This window comes from Polyergus mexicanus, unplaced genomic scaffold (assembly GCF_030449975.1).
Source record: "Polyergus mexicanus isolate NDT 795.1 unplaced genomic scaffold, iyPolMexi1.0 SCAF_2, whole genome shotgun sequence".
In the NCBI taxonomy this organism is placed as follows: Eukaryota; Metazoa; Arthropoda; class Insecta; order Hymenoptera; family Formicidae; genus Polyergus; species Polyergus mexicanus.
The window spans coordinates 260206-281016 of NW_027223322.1; the positions used below are offsets into that span (position 1 = coordinate 260206).

Consider the following 20811-nt stretch of genomic DNA (forward strand, 5'->3'; position numbering starts at 1 on the left):
GACTAGAACTTTTTTGTTTTCAATTTCACAGCTTCGGGCTTTAATAATTTTCGATAGAACTCTTTGGGGTGCAAATTGAACGAAATTCTTGATAAAACTTTCGGTTTTTGAATCTGAGGTACTAACTTCATACCGGTATTTGTGCTCCAACGAACTTTAAAGTCCGAATAAACATCAGCATCTGTATATGTATATGATCAAACGTGATTTTTTGCGTCGTTAGAAACGCAATCGATGCGAACGAATCCATTAAACAGATATGAATACGATTGCGATGTATGCCGCGCCATTTGCCGAATTTTGTCATTAAAAGTAGCACAAAGAACAAATCAGAATATTGACGTTGCTCGTATAACGTTGCTCGGATAACGTTGCTCGTATATGTGGTATATAACAAAGTTTTTTTTTTTTTATATACGATTGAATATATTTATCATAAATGACAGTTGTACAAAAGTTTGATATATGGTACATTTTTGTCATCGACATGTTGATTGATAAAAAAATTGATAATATATATAGTAAACAATATTTATCTCATATATACAATAATATTACCCGAGAGATATGAAGAATCTATCGACTCAGATTGCTCAGATTGCCCGCGGTGGCAGGAATGCGTACACCTGCTTATTGTTAGTTATATCATGTATTACTCAACTAAGTGTACACAAACGTTTAACGAGCGTTAAACCCATAAAGGTGTTGCTGACACTACCGAGTTTGACGCCTCCGCTTCTTCGAAATATGCCGTTAGTTTCTCGAGGCGGGATAAGCATTTGCGGTAAAAATATTGTTACGTCAGAAAGAAATCATTCCTCTATAGTAGTGTCCTCTCAGTGTGTAGAGCGCATTATTTTAATATTTTTTTTATCTGTTCTCTAATGAAATTTTTTTTTATGTTTTATTTCTTACAAATTTAATTAGATTTTTATATTGATTTTATTCTGTGCATTAATAATATTGTATTTTTTTTTGTTTTATTATTTTAATACATTTCTATTTTATATACATTTGCTATCGATATATTCTTATTTTTCAAATAAAATTGGTGTATCTTTAAAAAAACAAAAAATATTAGATTCCTTTTGAATTAGATATAGATATAAATAACATTGTACGAGAGATTGTCTTGTCGATAATCCGAGAATTTTCAAGTATTATTAATGTTAAAAAATAACATTCTTTTGCTCAAATCGATTGGAATAAATTAAAGTCCGATTCTATGTCACACGATGACTCACGCGTGGCATCTTGCAAGGAATTAGCATGACATTAGGCTTACAGTTCACGAATGTACACGGTGGATGGAAACAATGCGTGTGCATGCTGCATAATCGCTAAATCTTTGAATTTTAACGAGGGTGTAGCCTTATCTGCGTGTTTCGCTAATTATCGCATTTAGATGTCGAAATTGTGACATTTGTAAAGAGGTTTTGTACTCGCGTAGTCTAATGTTATTTCGTTTATTATTAACTCAATAGCTACGTGATATCATACCATCTTTTTTTAACATCAAAAGTTTTTCTGAAGAATACTAAAGTTCTACGTATTGTAATACGTATTGTAACTTTCAATATGAACAATATTTTTTATATAACTTACGAAATTATTCCCGTGAAAGTTTCTTCAAGCGAAAAGATACATTTCCTGTCAAATTAAAATGATAAAGGGTTCTTGAAATGAATCTTGAATATGTTTAAAAGACCCTCCTAACATAATTTGATTTTTAGTGCGTTTGAATTTCTTTCGTTCTTCTTCTTCTTCTTTTTTTTATTATTTTTTTTTTTTTTTTTTTGTTTATTACGATGATATCTGCCGCTACTTTTCAGGGAACGATGTCAATGAGTCTCGACTAAGGAAATACGTGCATGTCCGCAATTCACGTAGCCGAATAGCTGCGGAGGTTAATAGGCTGGTCATCGTGTGGTTCGCATACTTAGTCGAGACCTATATCTTTAACGAATTACCAGTCGCAATTTTCTTTGCGAAACGTGCAGAAATTTTCTGTACATTATTTTTTGAGAGCGTCCGAATGCCAATCGTATTATGCCAAAGTGGTTAATAGAATTAAGTATAGATGGCGAATAACTTAACATAAATTACAAAATAATTAGAGATAACGGTCGCGATAGCGATTAATTACGGATTAGTTTGACAGACGGGATATGCTAATAAAACAAACAGTCGACAGTCGCGTTTGAAACGGCGAGTTTATGGATAGTAGTTCCAATCGATCGCGCGAATGCATTACATAAAATATCAGAAACTCTTCCCCTCGAAACAAGATCCCATGATTATGGTCGTTGTCGATGCACATGCATACGTCACACGCTGATGCAATTCGGTACGAGTGTCGGGCGCTGCATGATAATTCGAACAACCGCAATTAACCTTATTATAACTCGTGCTTTTCCTGATGGGTCTTGCTACTCGCGGCATTAATTAAAATTAAAAGATAAATCGCATACACAATCGTTCGAGGCTTTATCGCATAAGCTCTTAACGTGTTTTCGCATATATGCTATCTTATTTTATTAATTAGTGCATAAAGCTCCAACCAAATGGTTTTATGATAAATGTTAATTCATCTTTAATAATATACGTTTTTTCATTAGATTAATAATCTAACGAGAAAGTCTCTCAAAATTATAATAGTCGCGTATTAATCTTTGCAGTATGGGGATAATTATTCTCGTTATTACCTTGAAATCGCTCATTATTTTTGTCCTACGAAATCAAGTTCCATGGAACGCGACGGGAACCCGCAAAACGTAATAAAATAATAATAATAATAATAATAATAATAATGTGATAAGAATAATAATAATATTAATAAATAATTTAAATAAAGAAATAATAATAATATAAATAAAGAAATAATATAAAATAATAAGAACGTAACAGTAAGCACGCGAGAGTGCGATAATAACGTGCCATAAAAAGAGGCGAAAACAGGTCTTTAAAGTTCCATTCCGCGTAATAAATATATCGTACGTGGAACATTCGGCATTGTTATCGGTCGAATTTACGATTTTGATTAGCACGAAACCATCACGTTCGCCATTCCGATGGTGAGGAGACCCTAAAAACAATTATCGCCGTACACGTATCGCACCTCGGCAAGAGCCAAATTTCGAAAAGATAAAAATCTCGCGAATTGAGTTATGGCCAATTATGCGTGTGGTAATGTTCGGATATTTTATTGCTATCGAAATGGCAAGTCAATACATCGATGTACAAGCTTGGTGTATGTGAAGCTGGCGTAAAAGAATATGATTCGGATTATAGAAAATTATAGAACATTAGTTGTTTATATTATTAAGAAATATAGAACTAAGTATTGAAAATAAAGCCAGAACTTATAATTATTTATGAATTTTTACGAAATGATGGGTCAGCTTTACACACACGCAAATGTATGATTTAAATGTGTGCGTGAGACTTAATTTTTTTTTTTTTATTTACAAAAAGGATTTTATTATATTGTAATTTTATCAGTGTTTCTATTTGTTTTTTTATCGGTGTAGCAAATAAGTTTTTTATCTTATTTTGATACTAATTTAATATTTACTTTTATTAAGAGAGATTAAGTTTTTAAAAAGAATAAAAATGAGAAGAGAGAATCCATCAAAATATCATCAAAATATTGCATAAATAAAATTTCAATTCGTTCATATTTATGTAGTATTAAGTAAGCATTTGTAGTGTAATATACGTTTTGTGATGTTGATTGTTTTCCGATCTGTTTTATCTGTATTCTTGCAAGCCATCCAGATATGAATGCGTCCAGAGGCAAATGGATCTCTGGGTAAATTACCTGCAATAATTCCCAGCTAATAAGAAGAGCGTTTCTCTTTCTTTTCTTTTCCCTCGCGGTTAGCGGGTCTTTTTCAGTTTAACCAAAAGGCCGTGTTTATGTTTCGTAGAATGGCATTCGATTAGGATGAGATATCGGGAGTCATCGGTATCGTAGTTATTTACGAGGAATTCTGAGAATCCTCTCACCTATCTATCTATTGCGAGCCATGAATTCCCTCATTTTATGCAGAGTTGAGATAGACGGGGTTGGAATTTCGTCGATTGTAATTTCCGAACAAGAAATGCGATAAATGGGAAATTGTGAGACAGAGGAGTTGTTTGTATTATTCAGCGAGTTATGTCAAAAATTTTTAATTTGTTTGAACAAGATTTTATTTTATTTTATCGAACGTCCGATATTTGAGTGCTAATTTCGAAGTAAATTTTCGATTATTTGATTACAGTTCTTATATAGTTTTCAGCATATTTATGTCTTTTTTAAAGAAACGTAATCATTAGCAGTATTAAAATATTTTTAAATTTAGGTTTTAATTTGAAATAATAAAATAAAAAAGAAATAAAAAATAGAAATATTTATAACTCAATTTTTGTTTTTCAAGATTTCAATATTTGCAATATTTAAATTATCACATTAGATTTCCAGCAATTTATTTTTATCATTAAAATGAGATTGTACGATTATCGGTTAACATCTCCTCCGGAAATAATTTTGTCAAATAATTAATTTCATGCGGAAGTTAAGCGAGGTCATTATCCGGCGTGAACCATATTTAAACCCATATTAAGTTAGCCCCCCCACCAACGCCAAATTAAATCAAATACATCAAATAATTTAGTGCTAATTATGTGCTAATTAGTTGCCGTAGATTATTTTAGTACCAAAAACATGAGAGCAACAAATTCTTTTAGTTAATTTATATAATATAAGAGCGCGTCGTATAGGGTTCGCGGCGACAAAGTATCGATTTTTAATACTTTAAGACGAGCAACAAATTCAGTTTCTTATATATTTCGATAGTACATCGTCCACAGATTATTTTAGTACCAAATACATGCGAGCGATAAATTTTTTTATTTACTTTTACTTCGCGTAAGTGAATGGTACGGCGCGGCGAGACTGAGTATATAGTGGTATTAATTAAATAATATACTTTTTTAAAAATATTTTTATGTTATTTTAGAGCAACAAAATAGCAACAAATAATACGTCTGGATAATCGCGCTTGTGTGAAGAGCGTTACGGAAAATTTAGGCTGGACGGATAGGTGGGGGGAGGGGAGGGGAATGTCGTCGAATATCTCTTCCAAGAACAGGAGCGAGCGAGTTTTTTGCGAGAAAAAAATCGTGCGCCAAAAAACCTTCGCGATACGAACAAGGATAAGATAACGAAGCTCGAGCGATACTTTTGCAATCTCGCGATTATTTTCTGGCGAAATTATACATATAATTTAAGAAGAATCATATATTTTAAAAGAATATTAAAGTATATTGAAATACGAAACGTGTGAAAAACGCGACGCGAAGCTTCACCAATTGTAAAATTTCTCATTTAGCTGTTGGTACTCGTGGTTTCTCGCGGCATTTCAGAGACATCGATTAACGTTGACACGTCACCCTTAATTGGATTTCAGTAACATCCATAGTTTTAAAACTAACCAATCACCAATCAAGAATCGAATGACCGTGATTGGTCAATTTTACAACCATGAATATTATTAAACCTGACGTGTAAAATTAGTCGACTAACTGTCGACTAACCGAACACATTTTTTTTTTCTCTTAAATAAGAATATTTTATTAGGAATGTTCATATGTGGTGTGCGAGCTGCTTTTCAGATATATTCCTCCTTGAATCTTACACATTCTATTCAACGATTATTCTCGTTGTATTATCGTTTCGCCATGAAAATTGATCGAGATTTTGTAATATAAGCTCTCTCTCTCTCTTTCTCTCGAGCCGCGCTTCTTTGTTTATATCTGAATGTTTTCATCCAACTTTTTTGAACGCTTCTGTACCGAGACGTTCGGCGACGCGGTCCTCCCCTCTCCTCACCTATCCGTCCAGCCTAAATTTTCCGTAATCGTGTCAGTCTCTTCACACAAGCGCGAATCTCAAGACGAATTAGGGTCGCGCTCCGTGTTTCTCGCGTCTTTTTATCCGTCGAAAGTGAGATCCGCGTACGAACGAGTGTCGGGGGGGTCTTGTATCGAATAACAGGCGATTATCCGAGTGTAATATATTAACCCGTGTAATCGTGATTAAGGCATCTTTCGATATATATATATATATATACTCGCAAACGACAAGATTTTTCCCACGCATCTTTTATCTATCGAAAATGAATTTCGCATCCGAACGAATATTCGAAATATCCGAATCGAGAGTAATTTGTAGTTTTGATATATCCACTTTATAATACGATACAACGATCGATGAATACATTATTTAACATATTTTTAGGCGCTGAAATAATTTACTCGCTGTCGTATATAATAATATTGCGTTGAAAATATAAGTGCGTCGCGTTCGACACGTTTCTGCTTTAATATTCTTTAATATTGTTTTCAAATGTAATCCTTTTTTCAGAGTTATATTCACAATTTCATAAATCGAGATCGCAAAAGAGCGTCGCTCGAGCTAGTTTGATTTATCTCGCGCAGGATTCTTCGCGTACGGTTTATTTCTTGGAAGAGACGCGCTCGCTCCTTTTCCTGGAACGGATATTCGACGACGCGTTCCCCCCTCCCCATCTACTACTACTCAACCTGCCTAAATTTTCCGTAACCGTTACAGTAACCGTCGTATTGCATTAGCGTGCGAGATTGAAATATTCTTTCCGTATTTCTCGCCTTTTTTTATCCATCACAAGTTTATCCCGTGTATAAAGTGGATGTCGTGAGTATCGGGAATGTCGATTAGAATCACGGAAAATCGTCTCCATCCATTTATTAATACGCGATTATATGTTCTTTCATGTTTATAATCGGCATGGAAATAATTTTACCGCGTCATTGCATATGGCGGATTTTGGACTACGAGTGAAATAGTGATTATGAGAATAGTGATTATGCATGAGTGGACAAATTGATAGACTGTCTCGTCTCAATTTGAAGCGAAGGGAGCAACCGGAAACGGAAAGGATCTCGCGATGACCAGATGCGGAAAGAAGTGAGACATGCAAGGGCGGTGCATCGGTCGGTCAGTAGAATTTATTATTAAACATTTAAAATTGTCAATATAATTTTTAGTTTATGGAAACAATAGTATTGAAAAATCGGGGGGGGGGGGTTTATTAATGATTTATAGCTCATGTATAAATATTTAGAATTATAACTGACCATATTATCTTTGCCTTGATTATTTCTATTATTCGTCATTGATGATTACTGATGATTTCATAATTATAATCGTTGAGCGCATTAATTTTACTATTTTATTAGCATTCGAAATCATCATTAATACGATTACATTTTATTTAACTCTGATCACTCTGTAATCTTAACATCCTTAACGCGTCATTTTTAGAGAATGAAAATTATCAAACATGTGCATTAACGAAATTAACAATATGCATGTCAATTTATTTTTTAATTTATGGAAACGATGATATTGAAAAATCGAGTTGTTTTTTGATTAATTATTTATAATCTGATAATCATATAAATATTTAGAATTAAAACTGACCATATTATCTTTGCCTTGATTATTTCTATTATTCATCATTGATGATTATTAATGATTTCATAATTATAATCGTTGAGCGCATTAATTTTACTATTTTATTAGCATTCGAAATCATCATTAATACGATTACATTTTATTTAACTCTGATCACTCTGTAATCTTAACATATATCTTTAACGCGTCATTCTTAAAAAAGCAAGAGGAGCAACAAATTCAGTTTCTTATATATTTCGATAGTATATTGTCCACAGATTATTTTAATACCAAAAACATGCGAGCAACAAATTCTTTTAGTTAATTTATATAATATAAGAGCGCGTCGTATAGGGTCCTCGGCGACAAAGTATCGATTTTTAATACTTTAAGACGAGCAACAAATTCAGTTTCTTATATATTTCGATAGTACATCGTCCACAGATTATTTTAATACCAAAAACATGCGAGCAACAAATTCTTTTAGTTAGTTTATATAATATAATAGCGCGTCGTATAGGGTCCGCGGCGACAAAGTATCGATTTTTAATACTTTAAGACGAGCAACAAATTCAGTTTCTCATATATTTCGACAGTATATTGTCCACAGATTATTTCAGTACCAAATACATGCGAGCGATACATTTTTTTATTTACTTTTACTTCGCGCAAGTGAATGGTACGGCGCGGCGAGACTGAGTATATAGTGGTATTAATTAAATAATATATTTTTTTAAAAATATTTTTATGTTATTTTAGAGCAACAAAATAGCAACAAATTCTAGTGTATTTTATTTTTTGATTCGAGCTTTATATATATTTTTTTCACTATGGGGGGGGGGGCTGGCTTAATGTCAAGCTAGCACCCCCCACTTTGAATGTAAATTCCTGCTAAACGGTTTGAGCAACAAAATTCGGATTACGGCAACTAATTAGCACATAATTAGCACTAAATTATTTGATGTATTTGATTTAATTTGGCGTTGGTGGAGGGGCTAACTTAATATGGGTCATATTTAACACGCAAGCATCGTTCACCTGTGAAATCACTTGACGTATTGGCTGTCGGCAGTCGGCCGCGATTAGACATCCGGTGATTTTCTAATGATACGTGTGCGGGTAGACGACTCGTGTTCGCATGTATGACTTCATTGTTGCCGAGTTCAATGATTGTAACGGCAGTCGTATTGTATTCTTCAAGCGGGTCCCTATGTGATCGATTCGTAATCTCGCGAGCACGAGATCTGCATTGAGATACACGACTTATTGTTAGTTACAAATATATCAAGTAAAATACGATCGGCAGATTTAATTATGCCGATATTATTCGTTTAATGGGTTGCATAACTTGTGTCGAACAACGTCTAAAGTTGTGCTGTTAATTTCTTACTAAGTTTATATATTACTTCTAAGCAATTCTATCAGACATAGAGAGAATGGTTAACTCTGAACGTTTTTATCGTTATGGATATTCTATTTGAAGACACGTGTGTAACTGCAAATAGTTTTTCTGCTATAAAAATTTATGAAAGAGTTTTGCAAGATAAGATAAATTATATTTTTTACGATGTACGATAATGTTATCTTGAAATTAATAAATCGTAGAATCTCTTAGCTACGATATAATGGATTACAATAATTTTTTCGACGATGAATTATAATAAAAATTCAACATAACAGATTATGAGAGTTAGTTTTGCAATAAATATAAAATTCAAATTATGAAATTTCATGTTACATTAGTAGATAAGATCGCCACTATCTTCGATTCAACATTCTTTTCGCGAGTGAATAGATATGCGCTATGATAAAGTCATATACGATAGTTGAAAGTGAATACAAAATATAATGTTAATTATTGGCGAGACCACCGGAGCGTAAAATTACGCTCGTATTTTAGTTTTAGCGCACTTGTCTCGATGTCTGCGCAGAAATATCAATTCGTCGCCGCCATATTTCCGCAGTTACAGCTGAGCGAAATGGGAGAAATTATTTTACCAGATTACATTTTTTGCCATTTCGCGCTCTTTATGCAATGAGAGCACCAGCCCACTTTATAATCGAAAACATTTATAGCGCTGATCTCACATATTTTATAAATATTTATGGAAAGTCGACAGAACGTTTGATTTGTAAAGTTATTTATCTCGCAGTTGCGCGTATATAATTTTTTCATCATATGAATTATCATTTATTATTTAAAATTAAAAATATCAATTTATAAACATCACTTTCATTCTCTGTCACGATTTATCGGAAATTTAATTTCTTATACGCGTTGACGCGTTAATAATTGATAATGTGCACAGTGTAACTGTGAAACGTAACTGTGTAACTGTGAAAATGAAACACAAGTATTGCGATCGAATCGTTTGCTGTACGTCTCAATATTTACGCGTTGCGAAAAATGTTTTTTATCTGTAGGGAACGATCGTGTCCACGGATCGTTACGAATGATGCATTGGATGCAATCTCGAGTTGTTATGCACAAAGTACAGAGTACTGATTTCAAATTAGTCTATCTTAGGTGCGGTTAATCTGCACGAAATATAAATTAGCTCCAGTGACTAACGCTAGCGCGGCCGCTAAATTTAGCCAAATGCAATCATAACAGCGCAGGTGGTCATTTTACCCTTTTCAAGTGTTTGACAAGCCCCGAGATTGTATGGACCACGCGACGCGATGTGGCGGGGGCCGCAGTGTGAATCACGCCGGGAGCTAATTATAATGCCTTTGCCGCAAAATACACTCCTAGGTCCCCTTTTGCCTCTTTTCACCCTTTTCACGCTCTCGATTAAGCACCGTTCTCGGTATGCGGTTACTTTATTGTATTGCTATTAGTCGTCCGTTATTAACGCGCAATTAACGGTCTGTGATTAATAGATAGGATATTTATCCTTTTAGCTGTAAAATTTTTTTTCTTCGTCGAATTGATCGATCCACATGATAAATTGCGCCTAAATTGATTTTGATTTTGATTTTTAATTTTCAAGTTTTATTTTATATTTTCTTTACAATCACTTATATATAATCATCACACATATCGGATAAATAAATCTGTTGCTATCTTATTTTTTATTATTAATAATTTATATTGTTTATGATGTTGCAGGAGTACGAAAAAATGTATGTGACGTGATCGAGGTGACGGTGAAAGCATGGAGACCATGCAAGAAGGTGGTGGTCGTCTGCAAAATGGCTCGATCATCGGGAAAATGCCGAATCGATTGAAGCTCGTGGAGAGCGATGATAATGGCAAGGTGATGCGCGAGAAGACAACGGAAATGGATCCGTACAAAGAATTGGAGTTATATCTCGCCAAGGTTAAGGTAAGTTTTATAATTTATTTATTTTTATCTCTCGTCTAATCGCCAGAGATATTATAAAATTTTATTAATTATAAATATTCTTATAGCGTATTAACAAATCCCATCTTCAAATTATGATTTTTAAATTAAATAAGATATGATCATATTGAATTTATGTTATGTCTTTATCTAGGTGAGATTAATAGAGATATTAGTAGTCGGGAAATTCAAATCTTGTTACAGTAATTTAATTCAAAAGATAAATGCTATAGAAATTTTTCTACATTTCCTTCGGCGCTTTTTTGTAAAATATTCTCAGTCTAATATTCTCATTTTTTAATTTAATTTGCTGATAGATTACATCGTGTAAGCGTTAAGAAATGAATCGTACTTGAAATCTCTCGTTGCCTGCCGGAATGATTAAATCACGGCGTGCATTATATATCATTCGCGTATTCAAAAGTCCCACCCATATTCTATCTTTATTCCGTACGATTAGTGTTATTTTGCAATATTTCGCTATTAAAAGCATGTTTCTACGGATCGTGAAAGGTTTCGACATAATCGCGTTTGTACGAATGGACTTTTGAATGAAGAAGAAGAAGAAGAAGATCGCGGCGCTGATTTAAAGAAGGTCGAGTGAAAAATTGACGCCCACTTTCTCTTTACGATAATCGATTCTGATTCCGAGGAACCGAATCGGATCCTCGGTATCTTTATCCCGAAATGGAAGATTGTAGCGGTGAAAGGGATCGGCATCGTGAGCTTCGCCCATAATACTTCTCATTATCGAACAGATCACCATAAGAGCGGAAGATTTCTCTTGCCTGACGGGCAGACCGAGCGTATGATTTCGTTCTAATCGATTTTTCATCTTTTTGCATAAAATTCTTTCCATTTAAATCACGCGTGTGTCTCGTTTAATGTACACATGACACGAAAAACTCTTGAGATCTCTCGAGCAATCATTCGCGATGGATGACTCCTTTAGTACATATACACCATAACAGCGCTCCCTTAGCAGGATCATAAAACCGATCAGCTTTATCGATCGTTTCGTTGATCGTGAACGGCGAAGTATGGGGCGACAAATTAGACGCGACGTCGACGATCGCGAAATAAGATCACGGGACAAGTCGTAACTCGTTTTTCAATGTTCTCTTCCTGGTCCAGATATTTATACATCTATTTTAGAGATTTTACTCAACTAAACGACTCCAATATCACCCGCGAGTACCACCAACCGGTTCTTGTTTGCGAATTCGTGTAAGGTGCGTTTGACTACAGGTGTCACCGTTACGTTCCCCTACATAACTGGTTTAAATATTCATTAGTTATAGCAGATATACTTGGAAAATCTGTTTAGAAAATGTGTATAAATATTGCCAATATATTCTAATAATATTAATTTTACATGCGTAAATAATATAATAACATTTTATATTTATCATATACTAAAAATAAATAAAATATTAACATTATAACGTTTTTGCTAAAATGTTAATGAAAAATGCAAATAATATTGATTATAAAATTACTGACCGTTAGTTCACAGTTTCGATAGTATAATTTTCTCCACTATCTCTATACTATACATGTATATATATCGTTCTACTTTCTAAAAATAAATTATTTAATTATTCATATCAAGATTAAATTGACATATTAATTGAATAAATCAAATGAATCTTGGCGCAATTTAACTTGTCGAGTAGTCTGTAAAACTTACGAATAATGCGTTAGATACTTTTGCATTTTCGTACATATCGCGGAATTCGATTATCTATCAGCTGTTGCCGCAAGATTCTGCTTTTGTCGCTCGCTCGCTCGCTCGCTCGCTCGCAACGTGTTAGCTCATTTTAATCGTACGCGTGCATGCGTGCGTACGTACGTGCGTCGCGTCGGTTCCGCATCGTCCTTCGGTGCATCGGTGCATGTCGATGCAGCGCAAACAAATAAGAAGAATCTTGCCGTGTCGCGAGGGGAGCGAGGGAGGAGATGGTGGCTCATCGTTAAAACTAGTTGGCGCGGAAGTCGCTCCTCGGCCTCCTACTATTTCTCAGATAGTGCCTGCGAGCGCTGCTACCGGTCGGCGTATGGTGTACACCTTAACGTGGTCTTTACGAGAAACTTATAGCCCCGATGTAATCGGGACGCAATATCGTTTCCAGATGAAGGATTGGACCACTTATCGGTTAACGAGTGATTTGAACTTCAAAGCTGCCATAGATTCATCTGCGTATCGTTTTCCCGTTTAAGAGGAACTATCGTAACCGATAGTAACGAAGTTGTAAATGTCATCGGTCAATCCATTTACCTGTACTCGATAATAATTCTAGTTTTCGAATTTTAAATATTGAAATTTCTATTTTAATAATTAAACCTTTATGATTTAACGCGACATTATAATTGCACACAATTATGGCGAAATTTCTCAAATCTCACGCCTTTCTTAACATAATCCTGCAGATGTTGATATACACACACACACACACACACACAGTTATATAGTATTTCGATCTATATACTAAATATGTTTGTAAATATTTTTTAAAATTTATTATTATGAAATAAGAATTATATTATTTTTAATCGCGTATAAAAAAATAATGATTTAATTAATAGCATGTTTTGTAATGTTGAGTTTCATGTTTTCCTTGCCGTATCAAGCGAGGGAGTGCGACACTCGGCATTCTCCCAAGTCGAAAGGCAGATGATACAAACGGATCTTTCTCCGTCCATTCTTTTTTCGCACTTCCCTTTCGTTCGCGCGGCTTTTCTTTCTTGTTTTTCTCGACCGTGTGAACTGAAAGACGTTCATTAACTAAACGAATAGAGAAGAAGTCGCACTCGTGATCGCTCGATTCCGCCTGCGATCCTTGACCTCTGCAATGGGTCTCCTCCGTCTACTTTCGGAGCCTCGAGGAGTCTGAATCGCTTTAATATACTCGGACATTAACGAAGGAATGTCGGATCACGATGCTATTAAAGTTAAATCTAGAGGAATTATTTAAGAGTAATAATAAATTTCCTTACACTATCGTATTTGCAATTGTTTCAACCAAATCAACATCAATATCGTTACCTTGTCATTACAGCAAATGATAATTTGTATGCAAATAATAATTATAGTTATCGATATATGTTACAGTACGATAATAAATAATAAATAATAGTTTTATAGTATGAAAAAGTAATAAGTAATAGAGTTTAACGATAACGCTTCTGACTTTATTCTAAAATCATATTAGTTACATTAGTAGTCGTTAGAATGTTAAATTATCGCTGGACACTCTATTAATCGCGATTCAAAACTGTAATTTGTAAAGAAAGTATTGTTGCCGCAAAGTATTGTTAGCCATTGGCAGCTTATCATTTATTGGATTAAGCTCGCAGCTTTTCAAGATTCAGATTAAACAGGATCTCTAGTCTTCTCTTTTCCTCTTTTTCGCGCAAGGGAAACGGGACGATTGATTCAATCGTAGCATCGTCAGGTCGCCAGCGGCGGATTAGGCTTGGATCCGGAAAACTTGTTTTGCGTCTCAAGCTCGCAAATGTGCGCCAAATTTAGCATCACGGTCCGTCGTCATGTTTATGGCAATATCAGCATGCGAATCTCTGGATCGCTTTTTTCGTATTTTTCTACAGAACAAAATTTCTGGAATCAAAATACGCGCATTTTTTTTTAGTCCATTTATTAATCAATCGAGAATGATGATATAAAAGGTGTGATATGATTGGATAAAAATATTTGTTGTTTAACCGAAATTAAGGACCTTCGTAACAACAACCGGCAAGTTTTTTTTTTTTTTTTTTTTTAAGATCGATGAAAATCCAAAAATGCAATAATGAAAGATTACTTTTTAAACATAGTTGTTTATTGAATGCATATCTAATATAAAAATATAATTTTTATGATATTTAAGGAATTGTTCGACGATGTATAGGAATTTTAAAATAGAAACGATCAATGTTTCTTCGTCATACAATGAAACAAGCTTTTCATCTCTCTTCGTGATATCACTACCAAAGGTGATTATATAAATCACCTATAATGAATTCTTTTTTATTCTCGTACGAATATAGTGTTAAAGCTGAATATTCTAGTTTATACTTGTTACAATTATTTTTATTGGTATTCTATTATATAACGTTGATTGCATATACATATCTGTCAGGGTTGATGGATTTTTATTTTCTTCGTTACGACATGAGATATGATGTCATAGGATCTCACGTATAACAAAGCAAGTGCAATGTAAAATCTATTTTCCTTTTGTCCTCGGAATTACTTCATTCGGATCACCGAACAATCCAACAGACAGATTTTTTTCGATGATATCATTGTGATGACGGGAACCTAAAATACATACGGATAATACTTGGTGTTTGAATCGATCGATATAAAAATCAAATGTAACTTTCGTGTATCGACGCCTACGCGCATTTTTGGAGTACGAGATTGTATTTCGATAGCGATCCGGTGAATCGGTGAGATCATTTTCGACGACCCACTGACAGTGAAGCGCGTTTGTAAGAGTATTTTATTGCTCCAGGATACGCCTTTTTCAACCGCAAACATTTCCCCGCGTTATGCAGTCGTTAAGCAATAATGATTTTTAAATTATTTTACAAACTATATGTATTACATATACATATAGTTTTGATGAACATTATAGCGGTATCTTATAATAGATTGGAATTCGAAGTAGTTTTAATTTTTATTTCGCGGTTTGCATTTTTAATAAAGCTTTCGCTGTGAAAAATTGTTTCCGTCCGTGGCGTCGCTATCGATTCGCGGTTCGTTCGCAGAGGGCGGCGATTATAACCGCTTAAAACGGCAGTTTAATGCGAATACACATGTGCCGAGGGAGCACGTTTGGTACACCGATGACACTGCCTGCCTGAGGTTGCGGATAATAATCAGAACGGAACGTAGCGACCTCAAGCGTCCCGACCGGCAGCATTTCTATCGTCAACGTAACTATCTCTCGATCTCGAACGTAACACATACAGGCTCGCGAGGCGACGCGTCCGAATGCGAAATAAATTCGCTACGGCGACGAACGTTCGCGCGAGACTTGGAAATTATCTTCTTCAACCGCGCTTCAATTTTCGACATTGATATATGAAAATTTTTAAGATGCAAATGTTTTAAATTTAAGAGATATTTTGCAATATTAATTTTCGCTTTTATTTCTTATGATAATCCTAATATGTATTTAAAATCAATCTAATTATATATTAAGCGTCGCATACAATATAATTATTAATATTTTGAGAAAAAACTACGCAATATATCTCTCTATAAATAATTGTTCGTACAAAGATTGTGGAATTTGTGGCTGTTTCTTTAAGGATTTATAATTAAAATCATCGGGTTTCTATAATATTAATAAAATCTTGGTAAGTTAACGAGAATTTTGTGCAATGAACGATAAAGATATCTCCAAAATCCGCCATGGATTAATATTGCGAGCATCGTAAGAGAGTTTCTTCTCGAAAATCGTGGCCACAGAGATTATATGCAGCAATAAATTCGTAAATAGGTTACGCTTTGCATACGAAATTGAGTATTGGCGAGGACGGGCGGGTGCGTCGCGGATGCGAGACGCTTATTCCTGTAAAATTACTGGTGAAGAACACACGCATGTATATCGGCGATTCGCGCACGTAATATTCGATTGGAATATATGCTGAAATCAGCGATTGTGCCGATATTTGAGTCAGTCACAAAATCTCTCTCTCTCTCTCTTTCTTTTCTCTCGCAAACACAGATAAATTTTCTCGCATTTTTTATACATTTCTGCCAATCTGCGGTTTTTGCGGATTTTCCTGATATTTTGATGTAAATCAATTCGCTTACCGTCGCTTTGCGTCGCTTTTATTTAACATTCGAAATTTTTCATCGAATCTGACGTTATCTTTTAGCTCGCGGATATATTTATTCAAATTTACGATCGTGTTTTCTATTTCGTTCCGCTTAGTTATCTAACGGGTTGATTGCTCGATTGTTAGATTAAAGCTGGCTCTGGGAATTTCAACCGCGATAAATTTCCAATTGAAATAAAAAGGATAAAATGTTCCCGGAATTTGTTAGAGGTAGTCCGCGCGGCGACTCTTGAAAAAATATATACGATTTTACGTAAACACGAAGCCGGTTAATTTCACTTTAATGTGCGCTTCGACGAAGACCGCACGCGCATCTTTGCGCGTTTACAAGAGATCGATGGTAGATTGATATAAATTTTCGAGGAAACTCTGGCGCGGATAAGCTTTGCGGTTAAAGGACGGCAAAGGACTTGCCAATCGCGCGAGCCTCTTGCACTTGATGCGCCGCGTATCGACGTATCGCCACATAAATCGCGCGTCAGAGTGAACGGCGATAAAATCTTCGGATGCAAAATGGGTAAACTCTCTCGGGCTCAGAATGCCGCGTCTGTTCGCGACGACAGGGAAACAGAGCGGGCGGGGAACGCTGGAATACGGAATAACATCCGGCTGTGGGGAGTATCTCGGGGCTTCCCGATATCGTCAGGCCCTGGAATTCTCTCCGGGTCTAACTCGAGGCCTTCGATCTTTCAAAGACACCTTATCCGCGTCTTGCCTGCTATTCTGTGGCATAAGAATAGTCGCATTGTATGCCATTGTATTTTTTATGTTTATTAATTATGTCAATTGTACACGACTGACATACGTATCATGCCATCTTTTGGAAATTATAATATCCATTATTGAATATTATCGCTGTATAAGGAATTTTTGCAAATTTTTTACTGTAATAATTTACTCAATATTTTAAGATGTTTGAAAGAGATATACTTTAAAGAAAATTACATTTCTTTCATTCAATTTTTTATTTAAAAAATAAATTTTATTTATTTTAATAATTTATTACCTAATTAATTTATTAATTATTGTATTATTAATTGCACGAACATGTCTAAAGTTTATAATGCATAACTTTAAAGATAGAAAATCAGCATAAATTGTAGATATAGAAATCTTTAACTTAAAGTAACACCGATTAAAATTTATTGCAAATTAATCATAGAATTGTCTCGGTTATTTTTTTTTTTTAAGTTCTAAGAGAGAATGTAACAAATTAAGAACGTCCGCACCTGTGCCCGATAGAGGTCTTGATAGTTTGGCGTTATTTGCGTGCGAACTTGGATATTGGAATTTCAAGGCTGGTCGTCCTTTCCCTTTCCGAAGATCGCAATCTTTGTGCACGCGCCGCGTCGATCGCGGGAAAAACTCTCGGCTTTGCGAATGATTTGACTTGGCGAGCGCGGTAAATCGAGCGAAATATTTTTCCTCCGAATGAAGTCCAGCTGACTCATTCGATGAACTTGAATCGGCCGATTAATTGCCCGCATCGCAGGAGCGATGCACGTATTACTCGCTGCGTGAATGATGTCACGCGCTGCGAAGTATTCGAGGAAGCGGGAGTCTAATTACAAAAGTCCAAACAACGACGACAAAGAAAATTGGAGCTACGCAGCTTTAATTTATGTTTAAACGAGAACAAAAACATTTGATATGCAGATCGTGCATACGTATTTTTTTTTTTTTTTTTTTTTGTGGGAATTTATCAGATTTTGATCTAGTATCCGGGGAGCGCGTCTCGTATATATGGTATAACATGTGTATATAATGTAAGATACTTTCACCTGTGACTATAGATTTTATCGATTTAACTGATTTTGATTGTCAAATTAACGACTACTCAGGAATAATTAGACTCGCACGTATTGCGATTGGAATGTTGAAAAAAATTCAGATGCGGTTTTCTCAATAACTTTGCGAACCTTATTTAGACCACGTAGACAGGCGAATAATACGCGTTAATACGCATTAACACGATACGATGTCCGCGATATCGCCGCGCTTGACAGTCGTTGGAGATTTTGAAAAGAGAGCCGTTCTTTATACGAAAATTATCTTCCAATTATAATAACGAAGAGTATCGGTAAATTTCGTCGGACCCGAAAATTAAATTTTTAATAGGCGCCCAGGTTTGTGGGTACGTGATTACTGATTATCGTGCAAAATCATTGAAACGATCCAATTCAGATCCCACTGTTTTCGAAAGTAAACACGACCCTGCGTACTTACATATATTATCTTGGGAAAAGTGACCGCCTGATAACTTTGTGGGAACGACATGAGCGAAAGCGTGTATGTGTATGTACATACATCGATATCACGCGTTTAATCCTACAATATTACAATTTTTGTCAGGTATAATATAATGGGAAAAAAGTGTATATAAATTGAATTTCTGACAATATTATTTTCTATATAAATGTTGATCAAACTGCATCTGTCTGCGATTAATCATGTTCGATGCATGCAGTTTGACTCATCGAAGCGATGTAAACAAACGACATATATTCATCAAAACAATGTAATACGAATTCAACGTCGTTATTATTATTAGCGTGCTTAGTAAATTAACAGCAACACTGATTAAAATGCGATTACATAATTGTTGTTTTAAAGGTTTAATAATTATTTATAGATATAATAAAAACGATGAAAGCACATTGTTGATATTATAAATTAATGATAAATATATAAACAAGACATAATTTTTTCATTATAGATGTATATATATATGCATAAACAAAATGCCGATTAATAGATTTTGTTTCGAAATCATCGAGATGGCGCATCGATCTAATTTTTTTTCCAATTTAGTAAGAAACGTGGAATTTCTTCTCGCGTATACATCAGTAGCGCGCGCGCGCGGCTATCATTCTCTCGAATTCCTCAATGACTTCTTTGTGCGCTAGCCTTGGTTACTTTCACTTTTCATCTCCCGACCATGTGACCAGGTACTGTGACATTCCCCGCGAAATGCACACACGCGTGCACGCGCAGCTGCACTCCCTCGCTTCCGCGCTCGATCGCATGTTGCTCGCACGTGGGGGACAAGATATGCATATGTGTGTGGGTGGAAGTGTAGGACTGTCGTACATCCGGTTGGGCGTGTCGGATGGGTTGTTCGAAAAACGGTTGCATTTCGTACCTCGTTAACGCGAATCGGATGTAGTTCCTGCCGTAGGACTATGTAGAATTGCTTCCGCTAACATTGAACGCATTTCATTGGTTGACTCATTGAAAGTGTCCAACGTTTCCGTCTTGGGTATCGGAAGATATGAAGAAGCTGTTAGCGTAAATTGGAATTTATTTATTCGAAAAGCGTCGTAAATATTAATGAATTATATTCTATTCTAATATATGTAATATTATTCGGAGAAAAAAATTATATGGAGATACGTTTTTATATGAATTTTTCTTTTAAAATATCGCATTTTAAAGGATTTCGCGCGATCGAAAAGTGAATGGTTTCAGCTTCGTTTCTGGTCCAATTTAATGATGGCAGCAACGGCTCCGTTCCGTTCGAGCCAAGTCCGCGCTGAGAAGGTTAATAACCAGGCGGGGTCATCGGGTCGCATAATGTTTTTTCTTCCGCCGGGGGGCCGCGCGTCGCTCCTCGCGTATTATCAATTTGCAATGCTGATAAGATGGAAATGCCCGAGCGGATTTGTAAGTCGAGTCGCGCGAGACGTAATCGGCTTCGACCGCCGCGAACGATGAAAGCGATCCGGTCTCTGCTGACGAATGACCGATCGCGAGCCTTTTTACGTTTCGACACGATCGCTATATATTTTACTATACCACTTTTTCCATGCTACATCAATCACAATTCATGAAATAATTTTTTTTCCTGCGATATCAATTTAATTGTCAAGAACGTCAATATGCACTTGTCATTTTGTTCAGATAGATGATACAAATAGATGTAGCAGTAATAATGAATAAACAAACACGAGAAATTAATGTCAATGAACGCATAATGTTGATAAGACGCGTAATGCGCGAATCGCATATCGAGCACAATGTTGCTTGATAAACAAAATGTGCACGACAGCTGTTTCCTTCTTAGATCTAATTTTGCTTTGTTTGGTTTTGCTTGGTTCGTTTTTGTATGAGATGACAATAGAGAACATTGCT

At 35.2% G+C, this 20811-nt stretch overlaps 1 protein-coding gene across 5 annotated transcripts in view; it reads left to right on the forward strand.

The window, feature by feature from the left end:
• The window catches only part of Cv-c (crossveinless c), a 218455-nt gene that overhangs the window by 14552 nt on the left and 183092 nt on the right, over positions 1 to 20811 (forward strand). For 4 of the 5 annotated variants that reach the window (XM_070312851.1, XM_070312870.1, XM_070312877.1 and 1 more), the window contains exon 2: positions 10593 to 10809. In XM_070312851.1, the coding sequence (XP_070168952.1) occupies positions 10639 to 10809 (171 nt within the window). In that variant the 5' untranslated portion in view covers positions 10593 to 10638. Of the gene's footprint in view, positions 1 to 6359; positions 7022 to 10592; positions 10810 to 20811 lie in introns of those variants that run through there. The other variant, XM_070312860.1, reaches the window with a different exon arrangement.